The sequence below is a fragment of the Mobula hypostoma genome, chromosome 15, assembly GCF_963921235.1.
Source record: "Mobula hypostoma chromosome 15, sMobHyp1.1, whole genome shotgun sequence".
NCBI classification, from domain to species: Eukaryota; Metazoa; Chordata; class Chondrichthyes; order Myliobatiformes; family Myliobatidae; genus Mobula; species Mobula hypostoma.
In genome coordinates this window covers 1,003,710-1,020,957 of record NC_086111.1, presented here as the reverse complement: position 1 = coordinate 1,020,957, position 17,248 = coordinate 1,003,710, and the positions used below count along the sequence as shown (strand labels likewise).

General features: G+C 42.9%; 1 protein-coding gene across 3 annotated transcripts in view; it reads left to right on the top strand.

Moving 5' to 3' along the window:
• nol8 (nucleolar protein 8) overlaps positions 1–17,248 on the top strand; it is a 69,622-nt gene that overhangs the window by 6,560 nt on the left and 45,814 nt on the right. For 2 of the 3 annotated variants that reach the window (XM_063067572.1, XM_063067571.1), the window contains exons 2-4: positions 11,056–11,239; positions 11,815–11,877; positions 12,262–12,340. In XM_063067572.1, the coding sequence (XP_062923642.1) occupies positions 11,101–11,239; positions 11,815–11,877; positions 12,262–12,340 (281 nt within the window). In that variant the 5' untranslated portion in view covers positions 11,056–11,100. Of the gene's footprint in view, positions 1–6,978; positions 7,087–11,055; positions 11,240–11,814; positions 11,878–12,261; positions 12,341–17,248 lie in introns of those variants that run through there. The other variant, XM_063067570.1, reaches the window with a different exon arrangement.

Sequence of the window (17,248 nt, the reverse complement as noted above, 5' to 3'; positions counted from 1 at the left end):
TGGAAAAGAAGAGCTTGTGTAATAGGTCAAAGACTTAGACAGGTTAAGAGGATGTGATATTGTGGCGACCCACCTTCTGGCACCCACGAACCGGCTCATGAAACAGCGTGCACAGGCAGAGGGCCAGCAGCAAAAAGGGCGCCAGGCTATCTTCACCAGCAGGGGGAAAATCCCGCGCGCAGAAAGGGTCTGGGAACATGCATTCCCCACAGTAGTCCCGCCCAGGGAGGGCGGGAACGGGAAGGCTTTAAAGCGGGCCACGAAGTTTGAATAAATCTCTTTCATCGCAACTCTAACTCACCGACTCCGTGTGGTTATTCTAGCGCTGTGTGTAGCACATCGCTACAATATGACATATAATGTGGAAAGGTGTGAAATGTGTGTGGATGGGAGTGGGGGCTGTAGGAACGATGAGCAACCTAACTGTGGCACTGTGGTTCAGGGAGCCACTTGAGAGGGAGAGAGTTGGTGGTAATCGGGGATAGTGTAGTCAGGGTACTAGACGAAGTTCTCTCTCACAGGGGTTGAGCATCCCGGAGGCTGTGCTGCCTGCTTGGTGCCTGGGTTTGGGACATCTTCATCTGACCTGTGGAAGAATTGGCAGTAGGAGGAGAAAGATCCAGTTGTCGTGGTCCATGTGGGTATCAATGACGTTGGTAGAACGAGGAAAGAGGTTCTGCTAAGGGAATTTGAGCAGATACGGGCTAAATTAAAAAGCAGAACCAAGAAGTTGGTAATTTCTGGATTACTACCTGAGTCACATGCAAATTGGCACAGGGTTAAGAAGATTAGAGAGTTAAGTGCATGGCTCAAGGATTGATATGGAAGAAATAGGTTTGAATTCATCGAAAACTTGCACCAGTATTGGGGAAGGAGGGAACTGTTCCACTGGGGCTGGCTTCACCTGAACCATGATGGATCCTGGATCCTGGCGTTGATACAGGTGTCCGCCGCTTTTCGAACGTTCGCTTTACGAAACCTCACTGTTACAAAAGACCTACATTAGTACCCTATTTTCGCTTTCAGAAGGTGTTTTCACTGTTACAAAAAAAAATCAGAGCACGATAAAAGGCAGTGCATGCCCCGAGCAGCCGCTCTCCCCCGGATTCGGAACGACATTGCTTAAACACGTTGCATTGCGCAGCTTTTAGCAAGATGAGTTTAAGGTATCGGAAAAGCCTGAAAGAGCTCGTAAGGGTGTTACACTTAGCGTAAAACTAGACATAATTAAGCGTTTCGATTGTGGTGAATGAAGCAAGGACAAAGTGAGTTTGGCTTGTGGAAGCTGACGAAGATGATGTTGAAGAGGTTTTGGCATCCCATGACCAAGAACTGATAGATGAAGAGCTGATGCAATTGGAAGAGGAAAGGATAACAATCGAAACCGAATGCAGTAGTGAAGTTGTCCAGGAACTGAACGAGAAGCAACTGCGTGAGATTTTCGCTGCAATGATAAAGTACGACTTTAATTTTGAAAGGGTACGTAGGTTTCGGGGATATTTGCAGGATGGTTTGAGTGCTTACAAAGAACTGTATGATAGAAAAATGTGCGAGGCTCAGCAGTCAAGCAAGCCTTCCACATCAGCCACAGCAGATGACGAACCTCGACCTTTGACATCGAGGCGGGCAGACATAGGAGAAGATGAGCTGCCTGCCCTGATTGACGATGAGATGACACCCCTGTGTCCCACCACCCCAACCCCGGGCCCCGGACAGATACTGTACTGATTCGCGGAGAATGCAGCGGTAGCCGGAAGGCACACAGCACATCTTTAAGAAAAAAGCCGAAATAAACATGCTAATTAATTAGGTGCCGCCTAGCACGTAATTGTCGGCCCAGATCAGAGGCGATACAATCGGCAATCGCGTCTGATCTGCGCCGACATTTACGTGCTGGGCAGCACCTAATTAATTAGCATGTTTATTTCAGCTTTTTTCTTAAAGATGTGCTGGGTGCCTCCCGGCTACCACTGCATTCTTCACGGCAATGTATTGGGTTGGCGGCCCAGAGGGTGGGGGCCACTGCAGCACCCCAACCTGCGACGACTCAGTCTAACACAACATCATCAGTGCACTCAATGTCTTCCCAATTCCCGTAAGTGATACTACACTGTACATACATTATTTCTACTTTATAACGGCTGTGTATTTTTACGTGTTATTTGGTAGATTTGGCAGCTTCATAGTTTAAAAGTTACTGGAGAGCGTGTTTATGCCAGCAGCGCTTGCGTGAGATTTTCTGCCGAGAGCGCTTGCGTGAGATTTTTGCTACGGAGATCTGTGCAGGCAATCGTTGAAGAGAAGTATTTCTACTTTATATAGGCTGTGTATTTATCATATCATTCCTGCTTTTACTATATGTTACTGTTATTTTAGGTTTTATGTGTTATTTGGCATGGTTTGGTAGGTTATTTTTGGGTCTGCGAATGCTCACAAAATTTTCCCATATAAATAAATGGTAATTGCTTCTTCACTTTACGACATTCCGGCTTACGAACCGTTTCATAGGAACGCTCTACCTTCGGATGGCGGGGGAAACCTGTACACCAAATCCCTCACTACCATTCAGGGCCCCAAATAGTCCTTCCAGGTGAGGCGACACTTTACCTGTGAGTCTGTTGGGGGTCATTTACTGTATCTGGTACTCCCAGTGTGGCCAATATATTGGTGAGACGTAGACTGGGAGAGTGCTTCGCCGAGCTCCTAAGCTCCATGTGGCAGAAAAAGCTGGATCTCCCAGTGGCCACTCATTTTAATTCCACTTTCCATTCCTATTCCAAGATGATAGTCTGTGGCCTCCTCTACTATAGCAATGAAGCCACACTCAGGTTGGAGGAGCAACACCTTATATTCCGTCTGGGTAGCCACCAACCTGATGCCATGAACATCGATTTCTCTAACTTCTAGTAATCTCCCCACCCCCCACTTTTCACCATTCCTCATTCCCATTTCCCTCTCTCACCTTATCTCCTTATCAACTCCTACTGGTGCTCCTCCCCTTTTTCTTTCTTCCATGTCCTTCTGTCCTCTCCTATCAGTTTCCCCCTTCGTCAGCCCTGTATCTCTTTCACCAATCAATTTCCCAGCTCATTACTTCACCCCTCCCCCTATCCTGGTTTCACCTATCACCTTGTGTTTCTACCTCCCCTACCCCGCCACCTTACTCTGACTCCTCATCTTTTTTTCTCCAGTCCTGATGAAGGATCTTGGCCCAAAGCATCAACTGTACTCTTTTCCATGGGTGTTGCCTAGCCTGCTGAGTTCCTCCAGCATTGTGTGTGTTGCTTACCTCTCCAGTGTCATTTTCCAGTGGTCCGATATCTAGTCACACCTCTCTTACTCTTTACTCTATATCCATAAAGTCTTTAGGTATCTTATTTGATGTTGCTGGCTAGCTTACCTTTTATATTTTAGCTTTTCCCTGCTTCATTGCTTTTTAATTTGCCTGCTATTCTTTACAAGCTTCTCAATCCTCTAACTTCACACTAATTTTTGCTCTATTATATGTCCTCTCGTTTGCTTTTATGTTGCCTTTGATTTCCCATGTTAGCCAGAGTTGTGTCACCTTGCCTTTATGATACAGGTCGACCTTCACTAATCCGACTACCTGTAATCCGGTTCCTTTGATATTCCGGCACTGATTATGCTTAATGTGATCCTTCTGTAATTCGGCAGTTTCACTAATCCGGCGCTCCTCAGGTCCTAACGGTGCCGGAATACTGAAGGTCAACTTGTACTACTTTTTGATGTATCTGTCCTGTACCTTCTCAATTGCTCCTATCATCCCCGCTAGTGTCTCCTTCTAGTTAACTTTGGCCAGCTCCTTTCTCGTGCCACTGTAATTCTCTTTAATCAATACTGACACATTTGACCTTTGCTTCTCCCTCTTAAATTGCAGGGTAAAATCTGGCATTGTATGATCAATCTCCTAAGGGCTCCTTTACCTTAAGCTTCTGTAATCAAATCTGGTTTATTACCTTCAGACAACAGGAATTCTGCAGATGCTGGAAATTCAAGCAACACACATCAAAGTTGCTGGTGAACGCAGCAGGCCAGGCAGCATCTCTAGGAAGAGGTACAGTCGACGTATCAGGCCGAGACCCTTTGTCAGGACTAACTGAAAGAGGAGCTAGTAAGAGATTTGAGAGTGGGAGGGGAAGGGGGAGATCCAAAATGATAGGAGAAGACAGGAGGGGGAGGGATGGAGCCAATTTTGTTCCCTTGTTTCACCACAACTCATACCACTGACTGCCTTATTTTACTCTATCATCTGCCTGTCTTTTCCTGACAGTTTCACTACACACTGCCTCTGCTTATATACAACTGCCCCGTTCTCAGCCCTACCAGTCAGGTTCCCATCCTTTTGCCAAATTAGTTTAAATCCTCCCCAACAGTTCTAACAAACCTGCCCACAAGGATATTGTTCCTACTAAGGTTCAGGTGTAACCCATCCCTTTGGTACAGGTCACACCCTCCCCAGAAGAGATCCCAATGATCCATAAATTTGAAGGCATACCCCCTGCACCAATTCCTCAGCCACGTATTCACCTGCCAAAGTATCCTATTCTTACCTTCACCTGCGTGTGGCACAGCCAGAAAAAAGAGTCACTACCCTTGAGGTACTGCTTTTCAGCTTTCTACTGAGCTCCCTAAGCTCTCTTCAGGACCTCCTCCCTTTTCCTACCTGTGTCATTGGTGCTAAGATGTACCGAGGCTTCTGGCTCCTCTCCCTGCCCCTTTAGAATGCTGCAGACCTGATCCAAGACATCCCTGACCTAGCGCCTAGGAGGCAACATACCATCCAAGTGTCTCCACTGCTTCCACAGAATCTTGTGTCTAGTCCTTTAACTATGGAATCCCCTGTCACTACTGCAGTCCTCTGGGCTCCCTTCCCTTTTGAGCCACAGCACCAGGGTCCCAGTTGCTGTGGCTCCCCTGCAGGAGGTCATTCCCCACAACAGTATACCTGTATTGAGGGGTACTGCTCAGTGGTACTCTGTACGTTCCCCACAACAGTATACCTGTATTGAGGGGTACTGCTCAGTGGTACTCTGTACGTTCCCCACAACAGTATACCTGTATTGAGGGGTACTGCTCAGTGGTACTCTGTACGTTCCCCTCAACAGTATACCTGTATTGAGGGGCACCGCTCAGTGGTACTCTGTACGTTCCCCACAACAGTATACCTGTATTGAGGGGTACTGCTCAGTGGTACTCTGTACGTTCCCCACAACAGTATACCTGTATTGAGGGGCACCGCTCAGTGGTACTCTGTACGTTCCCCACAACAGTATACCTGTATTGAGGGGTACTGCTCAGTGGTACTCTGTACGTTCCCCACAACAGTATACCTGTATTGAGGGGCACCGCTCAGTGGTACTCTGTACGTTCCCCACAACAGTATACCTGTATTGAGGGGCACTGCTCAGCGGTACTCTGTACGTTCCCCACAACAGTATACCTGTATTGAGGGGCACCGCTCAGTGGTACTCTGTACGTTCCCCACAACAGTATACCTGTATTGAGGGGTACTGCTCAGTGGTACTCTGTACGTTCCCCACAACAGTATACCTGTATTGAGGGGCACCGCTCAGTGGTACTCTGTACGTTCCCCACAACAGTATACCTGTATTGAGGGGCACTGCTCAGCGGTACTCTGTACGTTCCCCACAACAGTATACCTGTATTGAGGGGTACTGCTCAGTGGTACTCTGTACGTTCCCCACAACAGTATACCTGTATTGAGGGGCACTGCTCAGTGGTACTCTGTACGTTCCCCACAACAGTATACCTGTATTGAGGGGTACTGCTCAGTGGTACTCTGTACGTTCCCCACAACAGTATACCTGTATTGAGGGGCACTGCTCAGTGGTACTCTGTACGTTCCCCACAACAGTATACCTGTATTGAGGGGCACTGCTCAGCGGTACTCTGTACGTTCCCCACAACAGTATACCTGTATTGAGGGACACTGCTCAGTGGTACTCTGTACTGGCTGCCCATTTCCTTTCCCTCTCCTGACAGTCACACAGGTACCTCCAACTCCTGCAACTTAGGGGTGACTACCCCTCTGTAGCTCCTGTTTGTCACCTTCTCAGCTTCCGGTATGAGGTGAGGGTTATCATGCTGTAGCTCCATTTCCTTAACACAGACTCTGAGGAGTTTCAGCTCGGTGCAGCTGTGCTCACCCAGAAGGCCGGAGGTCTCCCAGAATTCCCATATCTCACATAAGAGCACAGGACAGCTCCTGGAGCCATTCTCACTTCTCTAACCATGTACTAACAAGTGAAGATTGAAGAAGAAGAAATTTACCAGATATTTACATCGCCAAGCCTGTTCTTGCTGAAGCCTGATGAGTCAAAACCTCCCCACTGTAACACTAGTCCTCTCCAATAATGGCCACTCCACTTGCCCCTGCCTTATTTTTCCTTGCCTTTGCTAATGAATCTCGATTTGACTGGGCCACCAAAAAACCCTGAAAACCCGTGATGCTCCTTTTTAAATCTCACTCACAGACCTGTGAGTAGCCTCTTCTCCCGCTACCAATTTGATGGGGCTGCTGGAAAGTCTTTACACAAAAAGCTTGTACAAACAGACTTCTGGTAATCTTAATGAAGTTAACTAAGGGGAGGAGAAGATGGCGGCATGATGCAGCGTGCGCGGCCGCTCTGAAATGATATCGGTATTTGTAAGGAGGTACCGTGCACAATCCTGATTTGATGGAGACAGATGTGAGAAGCACGGAGGAACATCTGGAGAAACTTCTGAAATGCCTGCTTCACTGCCGCTGCTACTGTGCAATCGAGAATCTCCGGAGGGGAAGGCCCCAAATCCTCGGCTTTGCCCATTGCCGGGGCCAGGGTCAAAGCGCTCGGCAGAGATGGTGCTCGGTGTCGGAGGGCTGGTTGGAGGCTTGAAGTTTTCAGACAGACTCAAGAGTCAGCTGTGGTTGGGTGCTTCCAGGGTGCTGCATCGGCAAGTTTGCGACGCCGGAGGTTTATGGCAGGGAGAGTTTTTCGTCCTACCGTCTGTGTGAGATGATGGGATTATCCAGAGACTTTGAGACCTTTTTTTACCGTGCCCATGGTGTGTTCTTCATCAAATTACGGTATTGCTTTGCACTGTTGTAACTATATGTCATAATTATGTGGTTTTTGTCAGTATTTTTAGTCTTCGTTTGTCTTGTGTTTCTGTGATACCATATTGGAGGAACATTGTATCATTTCTTAATGCATGCATTACTAAATGACAATAAAAGAGGACTGCGTGTCCTCATAATCTAACCTAAGTTATTGTGATTGGCCTGTACATTACTTATACCTGTTTGCTCAAAATAGTTCATGAATTTAACTTGCAAAGCTGTATGATCATTTCAGGTTTTGTGCAGAAGGAAAGTGTCACATTTTGGATGATAGCAGCCTTTCATCTTTTGCATCTGCGATGTGCATGAACCTGGTATATTTTAGTCAAATGTGACCCCAGCCCACTCTATTTAGAATGTTGATTGAAAAAGAAATAGTTTATTTTTCAAATCAAACATCCTTTGTCAGAACTATCTTTAGGGATCCTGTAGTATTGTTCTCAGACTGAAATAATTAGTTATTGACCATAACTTTGTGAGGGGTATGCCACCAGCCAATGAGGATTTTTCCTTAATTCTCATTGTCTGTTTAGGCCTCTACATGTTATTCCTAATCAAGTGCTCTCTTGGTAAGCCATCCCTCAGCATGCCATCACTGATGTACAGTGGCTATCAATGATTCAGTCTTAAAATGTACGTCTTTGTGTCAGATCTCACCACCATTGTGGCCTTATGGCCCTCTGAGATTTCTGCATTCCTCTAATTGTGCATTCCTGATTTTTTAAATTTCACTTTCATTGTCAAAATTCTTCAGTTCTGAAATTTCTTCTCTGAACTTCGCTCTCAATACGTTTCTCCTTAAACTCCACTTCGCTTAAGATTATGGTATATGTACCCTCTAAATTGGCTTTGAGGTAATTTAGTTTTTATTTAGAACCCACCAATTTAACCCTAGCCTAATCATAGGACAAATTACAATGACCAATTAACCTACTAGCCAGTGCATCTTTGGAGTGTGGGAGGAAACAAGAGCATCCAGAGAAAACCCACACGTTCGTGGGGAGGATATAAAAACTTCTTACAGATTGAGCCCCAAACTCCAATGCCCTCAACTGTAATAACATTGCACTATCTGCTATGCTACCATAGCGCCCAATTTAATCTTTGTCTGATAACACTCATGTGAAGCACCTTGGAGCATTTTACAAAATAATGACACCCATTTAATCTAATGGTGCCTGTTTGCATTTTGGAATAGGCACACAAATTAACTTTTGATATTGCTTTTCTGTATCCATTGTTTGATATCATGTTCACTTGATAGTTTTCTATACCACCTTTATTTTTTGGTAGCCCTCTGTGTCTTAGAGAACATCTGCATTGAGTAAATCAGGGGTCCCCAACCTTTTTTGCACCGCGGACTGGTTTAAAATTGACAATATTCTTGCGGACCGGCCGACCGGGGCCGGGGGGGGGTGGGGGGGTGGCAGGGGTTTTCAAGTAGGGTTAAACTCACCTCAACATGTCTTTTACAGTTAGAGTTGCCAACTTTCTCACTCCCAAATAAGGGACAAAAGTAGCAGTCAAAGACAGGACACTTGTGTTTACCCCGAGAAAGACTACCATGACCATGAAGCCTTGCGTGGGCACCCCTGTGCACATGCACATACGTGCTGATTTTTTCCCCCCACAAATCGGTTTTGGCTTAACCTTCCCGACTATACTGTACATACATTATTTCTACTTTATATAGGCTGTGTAGTTATCATATCATTCCTGCTTTTGCTATATGTTAGTGTTATTTTAGGTTTTATGTGTTATTTGGTATGGTTTCGTAGGTTATTTTTTGGGTCTGGGAACGCTCAAAAATTTTTCCCATTTAAATTAATGGTAATTGCTTCTTCGCTTTACACCATTTCGGCACGAAAGGTTTTATAGGAATGCTCTACCTTAGTGGGGGAAATACGGGACAAGGGCGGTCCCGTATGGGACAAATCAATTTAGCCCAGTATACGGGATGTCCCAGCAAATACAGGACAGTTGGCAACCCTATGTTCAAGTTCAACAGTGCGTGACAGGGAATGAGGAAAGGTGCAGCTGACTCATATCGTTTCCTCATGGCCCGGTAGCACATGCTTTGCGGCCCCGTGGTTGGGGACCACTGGAGTAAATAGTTGATTGAATGGCCTCTTCCAATTCCTCATGATTTTATTTGTATGGTTCCATAGTCATAATAAATTCTTCTTATCCATTTGATGTCCGTGTGCAAGTTCCCATTTTTTCTCTTCTCACTGATGCTGTCTGAACTGCTGGACAATTGTTAAAACTCTGATCTGTGTCTCACAGTTTTTGTCCCTTTGTTTTATTTTTCACTAACTCCCTTATTAATCTGTCAAGCAAGTGGCTTCTACAGTTTATCACCATGATTCTGTCTCCTCACAATCAGGGATATTCCCTTTGTCCTCTCATTCCTCCCCTATCTTCTCTACAATAAGATACTAACTTATTAATGCTTTCCCAATTTTGATGAAGAGTCTTCAAAATCTAGTTTGTTTCAAAGTCAAGTTTATTGTCATTCAATCATACATGTATACAGCTCAATGAAACATTGTTTCTCTGGGGCCGAGGTGCAAAACACATACGATCACAAAGTAAAATTCGCACATGTGCCTGATTGGCTTGGCCTGTAGATTGACAGGTCAGCATAAAGTGTGAAGTGCATGCTTACATAAGACTGCATAATGTTACTGGCACTGTTGTAATAAAACAAGCAGTCATAAATATATGAAACAGCAGCAATAAAAGATGAAAAGTGGTTAGTGCAGAATGAGAGTGTGTCTGAGAGTTCGGGAGTCTGGGTGGGAGAGGCAGCAGGGCATTCAGTTAAGGTGTACCTGTTTGCTGGTTGACAGAATGATGTCAAGTAGTCCAACATCCTTGGGGAAGAAGCTGTTACCCAGCCTGACACTTCTAGTCCTTCTCTTTGATGGCAGCAGGTCAAACAGATTGTGGGAAGGACGGAAGGGGTCTTTGACAATTCTGGCTGCACTGCGTATGCAGCACTTTTGATACATGTCCTGACAGCGGAGGAGAGACAGACCCCGATGTTTTCATACTCATACTTTATTGATCCCAGGGGAAATTGGTTTTCGTTACAGTTGCACCATAAATAATAAATAGTAATAGAACCATAAATAGTTAAATAGTAATATGTAAATTATGCCAGTAAATTATGAAATAAGTCCAGGACCAGCCTATTGGCTCAGGGTGTCTGACCCTCCAAGGGAGGAGTTGTAAAGTTTGATGGCCACAGGCAGGAATGACTTCCTATGACGCTCTGTGCTGTATCTCGGTGGAATGAGTCTCTGGCTGAATGTACTCCTGTGCCCACCCAGTACATCATGTAGTGGATGGGAGACATTGTCCAAGATGGCATGCAACTTGGACAGCATCCCCTTTCCAGACACCACCGTGAGAGAGTCCAGTTCCATCCCCACAACATCACTGGCCTTTCAGAAGTCCTCGCTATCTGTTGCAGGTCTTGTGATCTGATTTATTGCAATTTCCATACAAGCAGTTAAGACACTCTTGATGGTGCCCTGATAGAATATGGTGAGAATGAAGAGGGGTGGTGGAGGAGCTTCCTCAGTCTCCTCAGGAAGTGGAGTCAAATACATTAATATAAAAATATTAATTACATTCCTTTTGCCATAGCAGCTTCCTACTCTGTTTCCATCATTTTCTATTAGATTTCTAGCAGTTGCATTTTTTATTTTTCAATATTTATATAAATAGTTTTATTCTTTGTTTTCTTCTCAATCCATGAGAGCACACCAAGACTTAAGAGCTTAAATAAAAACAAACTCATATATTTACAGATGGAGCCTCTATACACTTCGTTTCTTTTTTAGAAAAATTGTGTGAAATTAAATGTATTAATCTTAATTTTATTTCTTTGTTGTATATTTCAACAGTCAGAGCCTGTTGTACCAGGGTTATTTTGAACAAGGTATTACAAAATGGAGACAGCCAAAAGTTTGAAGCGTTTATTTGTTGGCGGATTACATCACTTGGCTTCTGAAGGTGAAATCAAAGAAATATTTAGCTCATTTGGAGATGTTGCAGCAGTGGATATTGTACTCAGGAAAGACAACCAAGGTAATATTGAAGGAAACATACAATTTCAGATATACAAGTTTGTTGCATGTGCCCAATTCCAAATGGTCTGTAAGCTCTCTTTAACTCTCAATCAGTCAGTAATCTGTTTTATTAAATTGGCTTTCTTACTTGCGGCAAAAATTCAACAGAAGATCTAAGAAAAATATTTTCCACCATAAGATTTACAAAGGTGAGATATATCCGAGCAAATGTGAAACAACTTTCTGTAGAATCAGTATTAACTTAATTAAATAAATGACAAGTTGTAGAAATGTCTTCAACTATCTATAGAAATGTTTTCTCATTATTGCAGTTAATTTTATATACTAATGGGGTGTTTAATACAGGAATTTATTTTCTACTTCCTTCTCTCACCCCACCTCTACCATATCAACATCACAAAATTGAATGGCTAAATGGGTAATTTAGCTGAGAATAGAATACAAACTCCATCTTCTTGCTTGGATATTTTTGGCCTTGCTTCTAACTGGCAATCCATTCTTTGAACATGCACAGTAAAGTTATTTTTATATAAGTTTTACAATCAAATTAACTAATTATATTCACTTTTCTAGGGAATCCCATGAAGGCCTTTGGTTATATTAATATAAATATCTCAGAAACTGAATTAAAACGATGTACGTATGTAATCAAATTTATTCTTTTTTTTGACTCTTTATCCTCTATAAAGATTTCTGTTTTATTCCCATTGTATGTCCTTTTTAAAATAAGATTGATTTTCATATGTGATACTTTATCAAACTTTCTCAAAGTTTGGTTAAAAAAAATCCTTTTTAACATAGTAAAATGTTTCTGGGGGGTGTAAAACATTTGATTTTATGTGCATTACTGTTCATATAAATTTCAAACTTGTTCAAAAGCACTCAGGCCAAAACCAAAAAAAAGTAGCTAATTTGGTCCTTTTGGAAATCAGATGAGTATGATTCTTTTTGTTTGTTATTTCACCTGCTTGATTACCTCTATGGACATAATTGCATTCAGCATTTTTTTGTGCTTTCTAGGTATGTCATATCTGAATAAATCAAAATGGAAAGGTGGAAAGCTGCAGATTGAATTAGCCAAAGAATGTTTTTTGCATAGGTGAGTAGCTTCAGTTTATCACTTTACCAATGGTTATTTTTTTCTTTTTGATTTACTTCATTTATGTAGTGCTACATTCTTGAAAGAGTTTAGATTTACTTAATGAAATACAACATTGTACAGTTTAAATTGTCAAAATCTTTGTTGTCATGTTTTGTTTACATTTTTTCTTCAAAGTGTTGTTCCTACTATTGCAGTTTGTAGTAAGTCGATTGCCATTCTGTTTACTATCACATTTTTAAACACCAATTGAATTATTAAATCTGTTGTATAAAACTTAAATTTCACATGCTAAGAATTACAAAAAAATTGAAACGCAAACAACAGGAATTCTGCAGATGCTGGAAATTCAAGCAACATACATCAAAGTTGCTGGTGAACGCAGCAGGCCAGGCAGCATCTATAGGAAGAGGCGCAGTAGACGTTTCAGGCCGAGACCCTTCGTCAGGACGTGACGAAGGGTCTCGGCCTGAAACGTCTACTGCGCCTCTTCCTATAGATGCTGCCTGGCCTGCTGCGTTCACCAGCAACTTTGATGTATGTTGCAAAAAAATTGAAAGTTTACCAGGCCTTCATGTTAATGCATAAAATTCTCTAATGCTGTATTGGTGAGCATTGAACAGGGTATGTTGTTTACTTGGATTTTCAGAAGGTATTTGGCCAAGTTTCACACAATACTCTTATTAACAGAACTATATCAGTAAGATATAGAAGCAGAATTAGGCCATTTGGCCCATCAAGTCTGCTCCACCATTTCATTACAGCTGATCCAATTTGCCTCTCAACCCCAGTCTCCTGCCTTCTGTCCGTATCCCTTCGTGCCCTGGCCAATCAAGAATCTATCAACCTCTGCCCCAAATATACATAAAGACTAGGCCTCCATAGCTGCCTGTGGCAAAGAATTCCACAGATTCATCACTCTTTGGCCAAAGAAATTCATCCTCTTCTCCATTTTAAAAGGACACCCCTCTATTCTGAGGCTGCATGCTCTGGTTTTAGACTCTCCCACCATAGGAAACATCCTTTCTACATCCACTCTATCAAGGCCTTTCACTATTCAATACGTTTCAATGTTGTCACCCCTCATTCTTCTGAATTCTAGTGTATACTGGTGCAGAGCTATCAAACACTTTTCATATGATAAGCCATTCAATCCTGGAATCATTTTTGTAAACCTCCTTCGAACCCTCTCCAGTTTCAGCACATCCTTTCTAATCTGCCCATCCACCTATCTTCATGTCATCTGCAAGCTTTATAACAAAGCCATCAATTCCATCAAAAAAATCGTTGACATAATAACATAAAAAGAATCAGTCCAAACACAGACCCCTATGGAACATCATGAGTCACTGGCAGCCAACCAGGGAAAAACTCCCTTTATTCCCACTCCTTGCTTCCTGCCAATCAGCCACTGCTTTTTCCATTCTAGAATATTTCCTGTAATACCATGGGCTTGTAACTTGTTAAGCAGCCTCATATCTGTCATCTTGTCAAAGGCCTTCTGAAAATCCAAGTACAGAACACTGACTGATTCGCCTTTGTCTATCCTGTTTGTCATTTCTTCAAAGAATTCTAACAGATTTGTCAAGCAAAAGTTTCCATTGAGGAAACCATTCTGACAGTTGTCTATTTCATCATGTACCTCCCAAATAGCCTGAGACCTCATCCTTAATAATCAACTCCAACATCTTCCCGAACACTGAGGTCAGACTAACTGGGCTATAGTTTCTGTTCTTCTGCCTCTCTCCCTTCTTGATGAGTGGAGTGGTATTTGCGATTTGGAACCATTCCAGAATCTAGTGATTCTTGAAAAATCATTACTAATGCCTCCATTATCTCTTCAGTCGCCTCTTTCAGAACCCTGGGGTGTACACCCTCTGGTCCAGGTGACTTATCTACCTTTTTGTTTCCTAAGAACCTTCTTGCTAGTAATGGAAACTTCACACACTTCATGATCCCTGACACTTGGAACTTCCACCATATTGCTAGTGTCTTCCACAGTCCAAAATGCTTATTCAGTTTGTTCTGCCATTTCATTGTCCCCCATTGCTACCTCTCCAGCATCGTTTTCCGGTGGTCCAATGTCCACTTTCACCTTTCTTTTACACTTTATATACCTGAAGATACTTTTGGTATCCTCTTTAATATTATTGGCTAGCTGACATTCATATTCCTTCTTTATATTCTTAATGGCATTTTTAGTTGCCATCTGTTGGTTTTTACCAGCTTCCCAATCCTCTAACTTTCACTAATTTTTGCCCTGTTGTCTGTCATCTCTTTGACCTTTATGTTGGCTTTGGCTTCTCTTGTTAGCAATGGTTATGTCATCTTGCCTTTAGAATACATTTTCCTCTTTGGGATGTGCCTTCTGAATTGCTTCCAGATTTTCCAGCCGTTGCTGCTCTGCCGTCATCCCTGCCAGTATTATTTTTCAGTCAATTCTGGGCAACTCCTCTCTCATGCCACTGTAATTCCCTTTCCTCCACTGTAATGCTGATACATCTGAGTCTGCTTCTCCTTAAATTTCAGGGTGAATTCAATCATATTATGATCACTTGCTCCTAAGGTTTCTTTTACCTTTCACTCTCTAATCAATTCTGGTTCATTGCACAACACCCAATCCAGAATAACTGATCCCTTATAGGGCTCAATCACGAGCTGCTTGTAGGCATTCTGGAAACCTCTCTTGGAATCCAGCACCAACCTGATTTTCCCAGTTTACTATGATTATTGTAACATTGCCCTTTTGGCATGCATTTTCTATCTCCCGTTGTAATTTGTAGACCACATTGTTACTACTGTTTGTGTATACTATAACTCCATCAGGATCTGTGTACCCATGCAGTTCCTTATCTCTGTCCACAATGATTCAACGTCTTCTGACCCTATGTCACCTCTTTCTAATAATTGGATTTAATTTTTTACCAACAGCCATCCCCTCTGCCTTACACCGTCCTTTCGATACAATGCAAATCTTTGGACATTAAGCTCCCAGCTAGAATCTTCTTTCAGCCATCATCATGCATGCCAGTCTGCTGCAAGTTCATCTACCTTATTCCGTATATAGCGCACATTCAGATATAACACCTTAGTCCTCTATTCACCCTTTTTGATTTTGTCCACCTTTTACATTGCCACTCATCCTGTTGACTACAATTTTGCCCATCAACAGTCTCTCCTTGCTACACATTGCCTCTCTTCAGCATTATCATTCGCCTTTCCTACGATATATGAAGCTCAGGACACTAGTTGCACCATGCTCAACTTTTTGATTCCTGACTTTGTCTGAAGTCTTACCAATATCTGTTTTCACAACCTCTCCACAGACTGCTCTGGCACTCCGGTTCCCATCCCCTGCAACTGTAGTTTGAATCCCACCATGCAGCATTAACAAACATTCCCACTAAGAAATTAGTCCCATCCTATTTCAGGTGCAATCCATCCTTTCTGTACAGGTCTCACCTTCCCGAGAAGAGAGCCCAATGATCCAAAAATCTTATGCCCTCCCTCCTTCACCAACTCCTTAGCCATGTAACAAATTGTATAATCTTCCTAGTCCTGGCCTCAATGGGACGTGGCATGGGTAGTAATCCTGAGATCACAACCCCAGAGGAACTGCCCTTCAGCTCCTAACTTAGCACCTAACTCCCTGAACATCACATGCAGAACCTCATCATTTGTCCTATTGATGTCATTGGTACCTACATGGACCACGAACTCTAGCTGTTCACCCTATCACTTCAGAATGCTGAGGCCTTGATTCGAGATGTCCCAGCTCTGGCACCTGGGAGACAACATGAATCTCGTTGTTGCCCACAGATCCTCCTGTTCCCCCCCCCCCCCGCCCTGCCCTTCCCTTCTGAGTCACAGAGCCAGACTCGGTATCAGTGTGATTTTCCTCAGTTAGGTCAGCTCTCCCCCAACAGTATCCAAAGTGATATACCAGTTGTAGAGGGGCATGACCACAGGGTATTCTACACTGGCTCCTTAACCCCTTTCTGCTTCCTGACTGTCACCCAGTTTCCTTGGCTGTAACTACCTCTCTATATGTCCTATGTATCACACCTCCAGTCTCTCCAATGATCTGGAGTTTATCCAGTTCCAGCTCCAGCTCCTTAACGTGGATTGTTAGAAGCTGCAGCTAGATGTACCTCTCACAGTTGTAGTTGTCAGGGACACCGGAGTGCTCCCTGCCTTCCCACATCCCACAAGAGGAGCATTGCACAATCCTGCCTGGCATCTCTACTGTCCTAGCTGAGCAGATGTAGAGAAGGGAATCATTTTTTATCATCCCATGGAATTCATGTGATAAAGTGGAAGTGCTTTTAGTTAGTGGATAGAAATCAGACTGGTTATGGTGAATGGTATATAATGGGATCTATATAAGGTCTCTAATTTTAAAATGTGTATATGCAGAAATATTAATAATGTTAAGGAGCATATCAATAGATTTGCTTACGCCTGCCATAATTTCCAAATGAAGGGAATGGGACAAGGTGACAATGCTATTTAAATATTAAACATACAGAATTCTTATCATTTTGGCTTCAGATAGAAAGAGTTTATGCAAAACTGTACAAAAATACTATACAAAATACAAGAGCGCAACTAGTTTTTGTGTCTAATTCTGGGCACCAAGCTTAAGAAGGTTCTTAGAGGAACTGCAGAGGAGTTTTTGGCAGATAGGCAGAATAATCAGTAGTGACATAAGGGAAGAACTTATCAACATTGTGCATAGTGTATCACTGTGATTTGGAATACACCATCCGAAAAGATGGTGAAAGTGGATTTGACAGCTGTCTTCCATAATTAATTGAATAGATATTTGAAAGGAAAAAAAATGCATGTTGTGCAAGAAGGATGGGTTTATGCTAATTAGATTTCATTCAAAGAAATGGTAGAGGCAAA